This window comes from Monopterus albus, unplaced genomic scaffold (genome assembly GCF_001952655.1).
Source record: "Monopterus albus unplaced genomic scaffold, M_albus_1.0 scaffold218.1, whole genome shotgun sequence".
Classification (NCBI taxonomy): domain Eukaryota; kingdom Metazoa; phylum Chordata; class Actinopteri; order Synbranchiformes; family Synbranchidae; genus Monopterus; species Monopterus albus.
The window spans coordinates 748,863-763,872 of NW_018128098.1; the positions used below are offsets into that span (position 1 = coordinate 748,863).

At 40.4% G+C, this 15,010-nt stretch overlaps 3 protein-coding genes across 5 annotated transcripts in view; 2 read left to right on the top strand and 1 right to left on the bottom strand.

Moving 5' to 3' along the window:
* The window catches only part of neil1 (nei-like DNA glycosylase 1), an 8,639-nt gene extending 938 nt beyond the window's left edge, over window positions 1-7,701 (top strand). The window contains exons 1-10 of one of the 2 annotated variants that reach the window (XM_020619336.1): window positions 3,592-3,932; window positions 5,027-5,511; window positions 5,592-5,711; window positions 6,401-6,491; window positions 6,576-6,669; window positions 6,794-6,915; window positions 7,002-7,029; window positions 7,132-7,202; window positions 7,281-7,485; window positions 7,580-7,701. In XM_020619336.1, the coding sequence (XP_020474992.1) occupies window positions 3,891-3,932; window positions 5,027-5,511; window positions 5,592-5,711; window positions 6,401-6,491; window positions 6,576-6,669; window positions 6,794-6,915; window positions 7,002-7,029; window positions 7,132-7,202; window positions 7,281-7,485; window positions 7,580-7,626 (1,305 nt within the window). In that variant the 5' untranslated portion in view covers window positions 3,592-3,890 and the 3' untranslated portion in view covers window positions 7,627-7,701. Of the gene's footprint in view, window positions 1-3,591; window positions 3,933-5,026; window positions 5,512-5,591; window positions 5,712-6,400; window positions 6,492-6,575; window positions 6,670-6,793; window positions 6,916-7,001; window positions 7,030-7,131; window positions 7,203-7,280; window positions 7,486-7,579 lie in introns of those variants that run through there. The other variant, XM_020619337.1, reaches the window with a different exon arrangement.
* Window positions 724-3,417, top strand: commd4 (COMM domain containing 4). 2 transcript variants are annotated; one of them, XM_020619340.1, is made up of 8 exons: window positions 724-828; window positions 1,149-1,220; window positions 1,341-1,406; window positions 1,486-1,525; window positions 2,025-2,144; window positions 2,702-2,782; window positions 2,906-3,082; window positions 3,176-3,417. In XM_020619340.1, exons 1-8 carry the CDS (start codon window positions 826-828, stop codon window positions 3,214-3,216), a joined length of 600 nt encoding a protein of 199 aa, XP_020474996.1. In that variant the 5' UTR covers window positions 724-825; the 3' UTR covers window positions 3,217-3,417. The 2 variants fall into 2 exon arrangements, with proteins under 2 accessions (XP_020474996.1, XP_020474997.1); XM_020619341.1 differs by lacking the exon at window positions 724-828 and adding an exon at window positions 881-1,006 and having other exon boundaries at window positions 3,176-3,415.
* Window positions 7,702-7,795: 94 nt separating the features above from the next.
* man2c1 (mannosidase, alpha, class 2C, member 1) overlaps window positions 7,796-15,010 on the bottom strand; it is an 8,307-nt gene continuing 1,092 nt past the window's right edge. The window contains 24 exon segments of the mRNA XM_020619334.1: window positions 7,796-8,085; window positions 8,173-8,276; window positions 8,950-9,092; window positions 9,211-9,290; window positions 9,396-9,505; window positions 9,712-9,855; window positions 10,529-10,685; window positions 10,778-10,882; window positions 10,966-11,060; window positions 11,149-11,228; window positions 11,319-11,465; window positions 11,566-11,651; window positions 11,743-11,864; window positions 12,417-12,540; window positions 12,861-13,006; window positions 13,113-13,208; window positions 13,299-13,415; window positions 13,525-13,617; window positions 13,764-13,874; window positions 13,963-14,069; window positions 14,255-14,444; window positions 14,546-14,723; window positions 14,812-14,882; window positions 14,975-15,010. The exon segment at window positions 14,975-15,010 is cut by the window's right edge and continues 51 nt beyond it. Coding sequence (XP_020474990.1) covers window positions 7,974-8,085; window positions 8,173-8,276; window positions 8,950-9,092; window positions 9,211-9,290; window positions 9,396-9,505; window positions 9,712-9,855; window positions 10,529-10,685; window positions 10,778-10,882; window positions 10,966-11,060; window positions 11,149-11,228; window positions 11,319-11,465; window positions 11,566-11,651; window positions 11,743-11,864; window positions 12,417-12,540; window positions 12,861-13,006; window positions 13,113-13,208; window positions 13,299-13,415; window positions 13,525-13,617; window positions 13,764-13,874; window positions 13,963-14,069; window positions 14,255-14,444; window positions 14,546-14,723; window positions 14,812-14,882; window positions 14,975-15,010 — 2,754 coding nt within the window. The 3' untranslated portion in view covers window positions 7,796-7,973.

Here is a 15,010-nt window from a genome sequence, read left to right on the forward strand (position 1 = left end):
GTATAGGCATGAGGGTTCAGGGTCTTTTATCCTCCATGCTGCCTGCGCGCAGGTTTGGGGGTGGAAGATGCCTGGACGTGTAATGTTAATTTTACCTGTGATCCTTTGAATAAACCAGCACGGTTATTTTTTATATATTCAAGTGGTCTGCCTCGTCTCTCTGAGTTCCTGGTTAGAAGAACTGGGTAATATCTTACAATAATAATGCAATATCTTCTGACCTTATTAAAACTTAATATGGACAAGACCACACTATCTCTCCCAAATTTAACTTAAAGGATAAGCCCAGTGATTTTCTATTGTTTTATTAGCCTATTTTCCAGAATCTGTGCCATCCAAAATCTATTACAAACACACCAATGAGCCACACTGCTCATGACATGTTTCTTCCTCAAGGAAAATGTTATACTTGTCTTTTTTCAAGAAGACGCCAAAGGATAAGAATGACCATGGTTTGTACAGTCGCTAAACAAATGAGTAGTTCACCACATTCTCTTTTCACAGTCATTACAGTATGTAGTCTACACCCAACTACTGGTTTTAGTGTGGTGTATGGGATTTGTGCCCAGTACTTTATAAAGTGATGAGTCACATGCCCACTCCATCAATCAGTTCTGCCCCATCCTTTGTTCGGGGAGTTAATAAGCAAATATTGTATAAACCATGGATGTATTAAGGAGAACACATTGAAACTGTGTTGAGGATTCACAAAAGGTGCCCTATCAGTGCCTAAAGGCAAGCCCCCCCCCCTCTCTCACCATCCAATCAGATGAGAGGAAGTACGTCGCGCTTCCTGGTTAGCTCCTGCTCAGCTGACTGACAGCCATGGTAAGTTAAACAGTTTATTTATATAGTTATGTAGTTAGTTATTTAATTATAATCATGACATTTATCACCAATTTGCTTATATAGAAGTCAGCTCTTTCTGGGGACATTTTAGTCGCATAGTGTTTTATTCTTATGTTATTATTTAGCTCAACACTATCGATGTTTAGCCGGCTTGTAGGTAGGCTACAGCTAGCAAGCTAAGCTAGTAACCATTAATGATGGATTGCAAATGTAACGTTAAATGCCAACGTTACAGTGTTTGTGGGGGTGACTGTTCTGGTACAATACATTATACGACACTAATGTGATATCTCTTGCAGCGGTTCCGCTTCTGTGGAGATTTGGACTGCCCAGATTGGGTGCTTGCTGAAATCAGCACATTAGCGAAGCTCGTAAGTAATTACTAATCCCCCCACCTAAAAATATAGCAATGCCGGTTTTATCAATACCACTTTATTGCTTTTTCATTTACTTTAATATAATGTGATACTTCTGCTTTACAAATGTGACAGTCAAGTGTCAAGATGAAACTCTTGTGTGCTCAAGTGCTGAAGGATTTGCTTGGGGAAGGCATCGATGTAAGTGTTTAAAATATAGTTCATCTCCTACAGACAGATTTCACTTAAGCTAATTATTGCTATCATCTCTTTGTTTTAGTATGACAAGATTGCAAAGCTTACTGCAGATGCAAAGTTTGGTAAGTCTCCTTTCCTCTGGTACTAAGTGGTGTAAGAAGTATTTAGCTGTTTACTACATTTGCAAGTGCAGTAACTGTAGTCTAAGCTGACACTAACTTTATACAGTAGCCTATAGTTTCTGGCATGTGCATTCTGTAACAGCGCAGTATGTTTTCTTGGCTGATCATATGCTTTGTATGTAAAGTTTAAATCTGCTAAATAGCAAGTAACTATATAGTAGATCTCAAACACATGATGGAGCACACAGTATTGTACAACTTTTGCTTCTTTAATGTAGTGAAGAAGAAAAATTTAAGTGACATTTAAAAAACCTCTAGTAAAAGTACCTAATAATCATTCCCTATGTACAGTATTGGAGTAAATGTAATTAGTTATTTTCCTGTGCTGCTGTTACTGCCATTAAATCTTACTCATTTACTTCACACAGAAGCTGATAACAATATTATTTTGTAATTTTAATTCTATATAATGCTTTCATAACATAAAACCATCTTGCAGAGAGCGGAGACATCAAAGCTAGTGTGGCAGTGCTCAGCTTCATTTTCTCAAGTGCAGCAAAGCATGATGTTGACAGTGAATCTCTCTCCAGTGAGCTGCAGCAGCTTGGCCTACCTAAAGGTTAGTCCACTGTATAGTATAGAAATGATGATTGTGATGCATAATGTCCAGTCATACATGCACATAGGTCTTTGAGCCTTACCTGATAACATTTAAATTAAGAAAGGACATCAGTTCTTAGGACACACACAATTAATGCATTTCAAGAAACATGCAGGTCCCATATCACAGCACTGTGTTCGAGCTTATTGCACTGTATAATTGCTTAATATGTACTAATATGTGGTACAACCTGTACTCACCTGGAACTTGAAGGGGACAGCAAGGACAATGCTAACTGATGGGGTGGTGCATTGTGACTTTAAATACCAAACCCTGAATGTTGAAAGTTTGCAAGCTTGAGATGTTGTGAGGATTTCCACTTTATGTCATAGTTAACAACTCTTAAAACACTTTGTGGTTATTACATTTTTTTCTCTTATTGATCAGTCAGCGCTGTCTGACTGTAAAGTCGTGGTACTTATGCTAATAGCGTGTTCAATCACTTTTATGTGAATATGCACTTAAAACATGTCTTCACTTCAATAATTAATTACAAATGACTGTTTTTTTTTAAGAACACACAACAGGGCTCTGCAGATCCTATGAAGACAAGCACTCTGCACTGCAAGACAAACTGAGAGAGACAAGCCTGAGATGTAAGTATTTCTGTCCGTCTTCCCCTTTTCAGAGAGGAAGACATGTTTCTGATGATGAATGCAGTCTTTTGAAAGGCTACTGACTGAGATGTGCTGTTATTTCTGCTATGTTATGAATTTTAGTGGGACGGCTGGAGGCTGTGTCCTGGCGTGTCGACTACACTCTCAGCTCTAGTGAACTGAGAGAGGTGAATGAACCTACAATTCAGCTTAAACTGCAAGTCCAAGGAGCAGAATCAGGCTCAACAGAGACAGCTGTTTTCTCTGTCTCTGCTGACAAGTTCAGAGTCTTGCTTGCAGGTCAGTTCTGCATGTGGTAAAATCACAATTCTTTTTTCATTTTCAAGTCAGAAATCTGTTGTGCTGCATCTGTCTCTTTGTATGTTTCTACAGAGCTCAAACAAGCCCAGGCTTTGATGAATGCACTACAGTGAAGAACGGACAGTGACATTAATGTAGGCCAGTTGGGGCACAGATGACGCATAGACTGTGAAAACTGCCATATGTACAAATTGTACAGCATATTTCCTTTTTTATAAATTCAGTCATTTCAGAGCTTAAGTGTAAACCTATTTCCTCATTTGGATTGACTGATTTTTTTTTCTTTTTTACCACGTTATTAATAGGCTAATAGTTGGAAATGTTTCAGACTGCATCATTTATTACGTAATTAAAAAATATTGAATTGACAATTTTGTACATTATTACGTGTTAACACATTTTGATTTGAATTATGTTGAAAAGTTGTGTTTTACCTTCATATATTGATAAATAAAATGTAAGAGATAGACTATTTGTGTCTTTACCGAGTTTCAGCTACGGCTACATATCCCATGATGCGTTGGGGGTGAAATGTGTCCTCACGTTACGTTTCTGCTGTGCGTTTGCAGGAAAAAAAAAACCCGTTCGACATTTTTCGCTGTTGAATAAGTTATTAGGGAACATGACAAAACATCCACTTAGGCTCGACATGCATGAAAAATACTAGACCACAAACTATCGAGCGTGAAAAGCTTAAAGATCTCGCGGGATTTAGAACTAATGGTGACGTTACGCAACTTGTTTAGTAACAAGCTTGTGTAACCCTTCAGTAAGTGATACCTGCTTAATGCGCCAGCTTTGCAGAGAGTGGAGGAAGTCAACAAAGTCCGTAAGTTATGTTAATACACCTCCGGACTGATACATGTACTGGTATATATCTGGAGAGGTCTGTTTCCTAGCTTCGGTAAATTATGTGAAATGCCCCTGTAAATCAATGAAAAGGCCAGATTTTAGCTGTGTGTTACCTGTTGGCACTTCGCACATGACATAGCATGTATACAATGCAGAAACTGCTTAAGTGCTTAACAAAATACAGTCAGGTTACGCATGCTATGTTTTAAGGGCGGATGCGTGCACAGTTTAAAGTCTAAGCATTGAGATCTGTAATTGTAAGTTATAGTCTAAGAATTAGTGTGAGTAATGTTTATGGTGTGATGCTTGAAAGCTGCTGTTATGCAATGTGCTTTCGTTGTGTGTTTGAGGCTGTGTAGTTGTGCGTAAGGACAGGCTACTGAGGTCATAAATCCACCCAATACACACCCAACCACTGATACAGGAAAAAAAACAAACATTTTTGAACTACTTGGACTTTTAATGTGTTATTTTTTCAGTTAATAGATCAGTTCAACTTTTTAGACTTTTCTTATTTCCAGCATGAGATACATTTATTGTCATTGCATGGTATATACAATAAAATCCAGTTTTTATTAACTGTCCACATGAGATGTTGTGATATGTAAGTGTCCAAGTACCTAAAACTAGAAACTCTCTCCACTCTGTCACTGTTTATGTAAAGTGGGTGGTGGTCATCCTGTTTCTTCCTAAAGTCAATTATAGGTTTTTTTATATTAAATGCCAAGTTCTCTATACACTGATCTGTCAGTCTCTATGTCTCATTAAAGGCTTAAAATGCTGTTTCAAAGCTCTCATGCTCTCTCAGTATAATTCTGGGGGACAAGAGTTGAAGCCAGATTTTTAGATTACTTTGTTTACCTAAAAGTTGACAAATGTAAACATACAGTGTTGATATGACGCACAGTACTCTAATACTGTAATGAACCTCTAAAATGTGTACGTTTTACTTGTATAATGTGAACTCTCCCCAGGTTGCTAAAACCAGATGACACGCCCTTAATGGTAGCTGTGGATATGGATGTGATATTTTGTGATTGAATCTTTGCTTAGCCGCTTTGTACTCCACAGTTGCAACACAGCTTCATCTGTTCCAACAAAATGCCTGAGGGACCAGAACTGCACCTGGCCAGCCTTTATGTGAACAAAGTGTGTGATGGAGTGGTGTTTACTGGACCAGTCAGAAAGTCTGAGGTCAGCAAGAATCCTGATGTGCCCTTCAACTGTGAGGCCTACCACATCACAGCCGCTTCTAGAGGGAAGGAAGTGATGCTCACCCTGGCACCCATCAAGCGTGATGATCCTAAATTCAGAGTGAAGACAGGACAAGCAGACCAGCCCATGGACATTGTCTTCCGCTTTGGGATGTCGGGACATTTCCACTTCAGCACAGAGGATGAGCTGCCCAAGCATGCCCATTTGCGTTTTTATACCAAAGAAAAGCCCTGCAGAGTGCTAAGCTTTGTGGATACACGCAGGTTTGGCAGCTGGCAGCCCAATGGGACTTGGCAGCCTGGCAGAGGGCCCTGTGTCATGTTTGAGTACAAAAGCTTCAGGTCAGTAATACTGAGTGTCATTTGTGTCACCTGCACAATCAAAATAGTAATCTCACACTAGCCATTTAATCATTTTGCAGGAAGAATGTTGTGTTGCACCTGTCTGACCGTGCCTTTGACAGGCCCATCTGTGAGGTTCTCCTCAATCAGAAGTACTTCAATGGTATCGGGAACTACCTGAGGGCTGAAATCCTTTTTAGGTGATGCACTTACACAACCCGTGATACATTATACGGTTCTGTATTAGGCACAAAAACTGACCTTGTTAATTGGAACAGGTAACAGCTGTCATGACGATCCACTTTAAATATAGGGCAGTAACTTAGCAATAATAATAAATTAGTCTGTTGTATCTGATTAATTTAGTCTATCAACTGTCATAAAGCACAACAATTCCTAACAGTTTACTGTGGCTGAAAGTGTTTTGTCCAGCCAACAAATATTCATTTGACAAGTCAGCAGATGTTCACATTTGAGAAGCTGGAGCCAGTGAATATTTAGCTTTTTTTGTCATTCTAAAATGTATTATCTCTGGCGCTCACATTCCCTGACAGGCTTGTTTTGATTGATGATTCAAGGTCCAACTTGGGAAGTTATAGACTTGTGATATTTCTGTAGTTCAGTACAGTTCCTGATAGGTTTTGGTTTGAAGGAAAATTCTGACTGTATAATTTGTTTTGTTGAAAATCATGACCGAAACAATGTCACAGCTCTCAGGGTTTCAGCATCTGCTTCCTTCAGATATGAAATGATTGGCCTCGTTCACTCCACAGTTTACCGAGCTTACTTCCTATGGGGAGGCAAGGCGGTTTAAAACAAAAGAGGCTTTCAGTTTTTAGAAATGAATAGGCCTTTAGTTTTTTTTTTTTTTGTTTGCTTTGTTTTTTAGGCTGAACATTCCACCTTTCGTGCCAGCCAGGACTGTATTGGAAGGCCTTGATTCAGATGATTCATCTGAAAATGAGACTACAGACATAAGGGTAAAAAGTGGCTGACATATCAGATGCCTGACTCAAACCACTTTGCATTTCCATAACACTGCCTTTCTTTATTCTTTTTGAAAGACCTCAGTCAGACCTAAAAAGAAAGGGATGAAAGGAGAAATGAGTGACCTACTTCGACTGTGTCACGCAGTTCCTCTGGAGGTAATCGACCTAGGTGTGTTGTGATGTGCTTACTGTGTGGTCCACTCTGAATCTTGGCTCCGTATGTTTTGCTTTCACATAAACTTGCATTTTTCCTGTGGAATGCCTTCTGATTTTTGACACATTTTGTGAGTTAGGTGGAAAGGGCTACGATCCTGAGAAGGCAGACTACTCTGGTTTTGCGACGTGGCTGCAGTGTTACAGCGTGGATGGAATGAAATCCATCCAGGACCACAGTGGCAGAACTATATGGTTCAAAGTGAGTTAAAGGAAACGCCTACATTTTAATCCATGGCACAGGATTTTGTATATTAATCTTACTAATGCTTGCTGTTCTAATTCCAGGGAGATCCAGGCCCCATGGTGCCTAAAGGTGTGCAAAAGTTTGAATATGTGAAACTGAGCACTTCAGCTGAAATGTATTTGAGAATAGTCGGCGCATCATACTGAACTGGTATTTTTTTGCTCATTGTAGGTTCAAAGTCACCAAAGGCAAAAAAGAGAGCAAAGAAAGAAGATAACCATGATTACACAGACAAGAAAAAAGTATTAAAAGTCACTTATTGATGCCCGACCAGTAATGAACTCTACAGATGTAACTCTGACTTGGTTTGATCCCATTAGGTGGCCCGGAGTCGCCCTGAAGGCACAATGAGGACGAAGATGGTAAAACAGGAAACTGTGACCAAACCACTAAAGAAAGAGAAGGATGCGTGGTCAAAGGAAGCCGGATCCAAGAGAAAAAAGACTCAGGAAGTCAGCACATCTCAGAGTGGAAAGGGATCAGCTGCACACAGGAGGAAGAGTAGGAGTGCACAACCAGCTGCAGGTGAGCCCACGAGACTCTCAAAGTAAAATCTTTCTTTTTTTTTTCTCTGGGGGGGATTTTAAAAGATTTGTTAATGGTGTCCTCCTTGTTGCAGGTTCACAGCGGCGGAGCAGGAGAATTACCAGACAGAACAGCAAATAAAATGTTTAAAATTACTGTAAGGAACTCTGATGGCACTATACATTTTTAAAAAATAAACACACTTCTGTAAAAGTTCTTCATATATTGATTGATGAAAAGTTATGCCATTGTTATTGGCACTTTGACAACAACGTCCACCTCAAATAGATGCTGTGTATTCACCCAATTCTAAACTGAGGTCCCCTAACAGACTGTTAATAGAGCAACAATTGATGATTCATACCATAGTTTTAACTGACCAATGACTGTTTTGGACTGATTATCAAAATCTTCTCTTAATTCTTGATTGATATATTTAATTCCTCCATCACACATACACATTCAAACAGTACTGTGATCAGCATGTATCACAAGATGAGGAGAAGTGACACAATTTGAAAGGGGCTGAAGTTCAGAGTGATTCCCTCTGATGTAATGTGGGCTTGCTGGGTGGGGTGTTGTTTTTCCAAGAGATCACAACTGGAAGGGGAGAGGTTTTTTTTAGAGGACAATACAACATAGGTTTTTATAGAAAGCACTTAACACTATAAAAATAGAAATACTTACTGCCAGGCTTCTTTCACTGGAAAGCTGGTGCAGAGAGTTGCATTCACGCTGCTCCCATGAGACTCATAGAGTCTGACTACAAGTGCGCCATTCCTGTCCTCAGCCTGTTAAGATAAAATAGAGTAAGCCATTAAAGGGGTGAGTGGATTAAGTCAAGCGAGGTCAAACTCATTGTTTAAAAGGCTGGACACTTTCTATATTAACAGTATTTTCAACACATCCCATACAGAGACTAAACCCAGCAGTGGTTTGCCTCTACTCACTGTTAATGTCCGCAAGTGTGTCAGTCCTGAATTAACTTATTTGTCGTTGCCACTGACCCCTGTTGCTGTTCAAAAACAGTTAAAAATACATCAGAGAATCACACCACTGCACTGGGTGACATATTTCCTCATTAGAAAACCCCAGACCCGAGTGTGAGGAGCTAGCAGAAGGTAAACAAAGCAAACACCTTGTGGAATATCTCGCGCATGCGCAGTTGACTTGTGTCGAATTGTGTTCGCTCTGAGTCTTTCAGGCAACAGTCAGGTCTGGGGCTTATTAACAGAAAAATGTCTCACCCAGCACAATGTGTGTGATGTGACTGATGTGTTTTTAATCATGTTTGAACAACAACGAAAATCTATGGCAGGCATGAATAAGATAATCCAGAACTGACAACTGGCGGACATTAACTACGAGTAGAGGCAATTCGTTGTTGGTTTTAGTCTCTGTATGGAGATTTCTGGAAATGCGATTAATATAGAAAATGACCGGCCTTATCCTTTAATGAGATACCTGTTTAATGGTCTCCAGGATAACTGCTTCATTGTTGACAGAAAAGGCACTCCAGGGTACAGTATCAGGACTGCACTGGAATAACCTCAGAGGGAAATTGAGGTTGTATGCGCACTGGATAACAGAGGCATCTTGGAAGGATCCTGTACAAAAGACAATATAACATGTTACATGTCCACTTAACCAGGCACACTGTCATAGTTTTAAATTCTAACAATATGCTTTATTTTCAAACACATTAGGAAGGCGAGCAAAACTTACCTGAGTGCGGCATGACTGCATATGTGAAATGATGCATCCCCATGTCAGCATTGGCATCTGGGGCCTTGGGTGCTCTCAGTCTAAGACAAAAGGTATCCACTGTTAGATACAAGGATTATTTAAATTTGGTGTAAATACATTTTACTATATGTAAAATTTTGGATATGAACAGTGGGAAACCTCACAGGGACAGCGTCATAGTGTTTTTGTGGACTGAATAGCCGTATTTACTGTCATTCAGCAGTGCAACACCAAAGTTGTGCTCTGACAAATCGGCCCATTTGTGACCCCAAACCTGAGAAAGAAATGATGATGAAAAACAGCAAAGACGATACAAAGCATTTCAAAAGCATAACGTTCATTATAACAGCATCACTGACATCTGTCGTCCTACAGATCAGGTGTGCAGGGTCAAAACAGGGCGCTAGGTGTCAAAACACCTGTGGAGATCAGTGTGCGTTAACTGGCCTCTTTGTATAGCTGACGTTGACAGTGTTGTACCTCAAATCTGGCCCAGTCCCATGAAGTGTTCCTGTGTGTCGGTCTCTGCAGATGTCCAAACTGGATCTCATATGTACCATTTGGGCTATGTACTCGCACAGGGAATTCCACCTTAAGAAACTTGTGTGACTCTGCCCACTTCACCTGAAAGTGCAGGATACAATGCATAGTAGTGCTTTTTTAAACTCTACATTTATCTCTGTTGTTTAGTAAGCCGTTTGACTGTATAAAAGATGGACAGCTCAACAGTTCTCAGAAGTGAAACCACAGCAAGTCGATCACCCCCTGGCAGCTGGTTGCAGTATGAATCATACATCCACCCCCTCCATGTTAGTGGGTGGGACATGAACTAAAAACTCAAAAGAACAAATCAGATACATTTTTCCAAGAGGTGATTTATGTGGTTTCTGGTAAATATCATGCTGACGTATGTACAAGTGGTCATTTTTCCGCTAAGGCTGTTTTTAGTAAGTTATTTTATGACTTAAAAAAGTGGTGTATTTCAGATGATTTGACAGACGTGATTGGAGGTTTGATGCTCAGCTGCTTGGGCACTACTGCACAGAATCTGGTTGCAAAATGCCAAGATGGCAGCCACCATAGTCACGCTATTTGGCTTCATTTTTGCATAGTAGAGGGAAGTGGTAACACGTCATCCATATTTCTATACAGTCAATGGCTAAGGTACAGTATGTTACACACGTTTTGCCGTTTTGTTTAAAGTGTTACACAGAATGTCTTGATGTCACATTTGACTGGTGATCAGTGATTCTTTGGATCTGTGCAAATCGTATGTACCACAACATTACAGTTGTACCTCTGTGCTGAACTTGATATAAGGACACATGGCATCCATGATAATCTCCTGGGTGATAGTGCTCTTCTCACTAATCCTGAGGCTGAAGCTGACACTGCCCCGGAGCCCACCTGAAGACACCACATGAACAGGCTGCACCACCTGCTCTACTGGCTTCCTGTAGGATCATTTTGGCAGTCAGGTTGTTGACATTCTTATCTTCAGCACCTCCAAATACTGTGATGTAGCTTTAACAGTAATAACTGAAACCTTGTCTGAAGATGATAGTCCATTACATCCCAAGCATCCCAGTACAAGGGAACATCATCAAACATGACAAACTGGTTCCCATGAGAGCTGTCAGAGATGGCTTCTCTGAAACCAACAAAGGGTGCGACAGATGTTAATGTACCAGTGTTAAAGCTGTAGTAGACACTACACATGTGCTCTTACAGTACCTCTTTGCCTTGATCAAATACAGGGATGCCAAAGTGCCATCTTTATTTATGACCGTCTGTAAAATCCCATTCTGCATGAGGACAGTGCCATTGGCCTGTAATATTAGACAGCAGCTCAGTTATCTAAATTGCATTATAACACAGCTAAAATGATTAAATCCTCTCTCTATATATCATGTGTACCTGAACAGTGACTGAGACTGGAATCACAGGCTGTGTGTCTTGGACAGGGGACAAGCCAACACTGGGGACTTGAACCAGAGCTGCAGTGGCAGAGATAGCACAGAGCATTAGATATGATGTTGTAGTTTGGAAGGTGACAACATAACGAATACCATAAGTATCAGACATACCAAGACCAGGTTTACCAGCTCCATCTTGAATCTGGACGACTTCATGGCGCTCCCATGGCAGAGAGTTGAACAGACCAGCAGCGTCTCCTTTTGATCCCAGGGCTCCACACGCATCATTCAGCAGTGCAGCACCATCATTACGAATATCTAAAACACAGTGCGATGTACTTTTTTTGTGGAAAGCTATATGTTGGTATGGCTCTGATTTTAATTGATGGCTAATGTGAAAATTCACTCAAAACGGTACCTTCATAATACCTGAGCGCATCCTCCACAACCATCTCTATACAGCTGCCAGGGATAACATCATGAAACTGGTTTAAAAGCAGCAGCCTATAAGGGAAATGATATCTATTTTAATACAGTAACAACAGAGACAATCTGTGTATTTATCCTCCTTATAAAAGTTTATTTATGTCCAGACCTCCAAAGCTCCTGGAGCTTTTCCGCAGGATACTGAAATGTCCGGTCTTGACACAGCGCCAAGCAGCTGGCTATCTCAATATCATGGAGGAGGGTCTCACACTGGCGGTTCCCTTGTTTAATCTGGAAACAGTAAAACAAAGATAAAACAAACATTTCTGATTGTTTTAACACGTAACTAGTCGGTAGCATTTCTTTTTTTTTCTCAGTTTCAGTTTCATGCTTCACATGTTCCATGTCTGCTTCCCGCACGAAGTGTGATGCATTTCCTCACATTGGTGCTAGTATGTGGCATTGTGTGGGACTGTATTATTCTGTCAACTGTTGCTTACTCTCTGCTTCTTCTTATATATGTTAGTTCATATTTTAAAGACTGCTAAAAGGTAACAATCCAAATACATTTGACATGTACTATAAATAATCTATACTATTTTCAAAATATTCTGTGTTAAAGCTGCCAAGACTGAATATTTATGCACCAAAAATAGGTATTATATTTTATAGTTTTACTATGCATACTATTCTTGTTATTTCTTCTGTTCTGTCCTATTTATGTTCTTATAGTCTTTCTTTATTTCCCTCAGTACAGCACCCCCACTCAGATGAATAACATAATGAATGAATATCATTACATTTAATTTAATAATGAGGGCTGTGAACACATCTGTATTCTACCTGTGCCTGTGTGGTGTAGGTGCCATTGTGAAGCTCCAGAAAGAGCTCTCCAGTCCATGTACAAAGCAGAGCTGAGTCGGCCTGAAGCTGAGAGAACAGCCTGGCGGGAGTGGACATCTTTACTCTGAGAAGTACACAGAAATAAGAAATGGATGAGCAGTGACGTCACTGGTTACACCTTTGTTATTCATTCTGACTAAAACATGACTGCATTTGTTAGTATTGTAATACACTGCGATGACATCAGTAGACATCACTCATATCCTTTTTTTAGTTTAATAACTTTGGAGGAGTCTGCTGCCTACATGCTGACACGCCCCTTTGAATCACAGAAACCCAGGAAACATCAGTATAAAGCTCATGACAAATTTATTTGTGTTTTTCCAGCTCAGTCCGGGCCTAGACATTGTTACTGACGTGCTGGGTTAAAGTGTCGTAACTTACTTGGGAAGCCCATCTGTATCCTGGACCCGGCGCAATCGGTCCAGCATCAGCTGTGTGGGACCGCCGCCACCATCACCAAAGCCAAACAACACTGCACTGTGATTGGCCCTGCCTTTGTCTTTGTTTTGCTTCACAGTTTTCACTAGCTGGAAGGGCAGAGAAAAACACAGATAAAAGCTTGATGAGAACTGTAAATATTCTCTTCACAGACTCAACATTCTCTAAACTATGTGGACAATATACCAAACTCACGTCTTCAATCTTGCCCTTCATTTCATAGGAATTTCCTGGTGGGAAGTGAGTTAAAACCTTGGAGCCATCTAGACCTTCCCAGAAAAATGTGTTGTGCTTTAGGAAGGAGAAACAGAAAAAAAAAAAAAAAATCACAGTCAAAACTTGAATTTTGTTTTCTTAAGCTAGCATGTGCTACCTACTTACAGGGAAGGTGTTGACCAGGTTCCAGCTCAGCTTTTGTGTCAAAAAGTTGGAAATCCCACAACCGTTCATTATTTGGGGAAGTTGGGCAGAGTAACCAAAGGTGTCTGGAAGCCAAAACTAAAGTGCGCAGAGAAAAGATACTTTCATAAGGAAAAGGTGGCTAAAACTGTAGCACATTTTCAAGCTGAGCTTAACTCAGGTTATGGAGACGTGTTATGGATCCTACCTCTTTGCAGTGTATCCCAAACTCTTGGCTAAAGAAGCGCTGGCCCTCCAGGAACTGCCGGACCATGGACTCACCTGAAGGCAGATTACCATCCTGAAGAGAAAATATGCACATGTAATTTCTACACTTCAACTTATGACAACATGTACATAAAAAAAGGCTGGATGATAGTGAGCCCAACAAGGCCATTATATCCATAAGATACATGAAATGTGGTTTATTTCTAAGATTACGTTTACCATTTCCACCCATGTTCCTCCAACCGGAATGAACTGGCCTTTCTTTACATAATGCTGAATCTGGGAGAAGAGTCCTGGGTACCAGCTTTTTACCCACTGGAACTGCTGGGCCTGGACAAAGAATAGAAAAACAACACAGGACTGCTCAGATTTGTGGACCCTTTATGGTTCATATCAAACTATATTTGTGTGAAATTACCTGAGAGCAAGTAAACACAAACTCTGGGTTCTTCTCCATTAAACGGATCACCGTCACCCAACTTCGGCCACATTTGCGAATGGTTTCTTCATAAGGCCAGAGCCAAGCTATGGGTAATGAGTCATAAACATGAAGTCATCTGAAAAAAACTGCCATATTTTTGTGCATTTTCTATTAGTTTTCCACTACAATATGTAAGTGGGTATTGAAATAGTCAATAATTGAGTTGTAGTAAGTGAAAAAGCCTCAATAAAATTGCTAGTGCCAAAACCATATTGTGATTATATGACACCTGAATCTATGTGGCAGTGGCCCATTGCATGGACAGTGTGCTGGCTTTCTCCATTCCGCTGGCTAAAGAAGTTTTGAGCCAGACTGTGCACTTTGGAGAAAGAGCTGGGATCAGATGGGTCACAGAGGTTCACCATCTCATTGACAGTGTAGAGGGCCTGGTAGCTTCGTTGCTCTCCCTCTCCGAGCTCCTGTTAGGAAAGAGGAAGGAATCCACAGAGGTTAATGTTTATTAAACCTGCATTCTACAAGAGAGTAATGTCCCAGCATGTACTGTTCAGTGTGGCTGTACCTTTACAATGTCAACAAGCATCTCAAAATCAGTCAGCAGCTTCCTTACATCACGGTTGAATACCACCAACTCAGCTCTCTGTACAGAAAACGTCTTGTTCAGGTCTGGAGCTGCTATCATGGACCCTTGACCAGCTCCAAAAAGTCCATTACAGGCCATCTCTACATAAAGTGTGACACTAAAAAAGGAGAAAAACATCAACATTTAGTTCCATAAGCCAAGTTGGTTACAGAAGCAGCAATGAACTCATGTTTTAGTTAACTGACCTGTGTGGCACCTCATCAGTCAGACACTCAGACACGATATAACTCGTCTTTTCACCCTCTTTAGTGAGGCCCTGCAAGTCCATACAGTGTGTACGCATAGATGAATCATAGAACTTTGGCATTGCTATCTGTTTTGACATAAATAAAACAGCATTTACATCACCTGAACTGGCTGTCCATCTCTCCAAACCATTGCTTC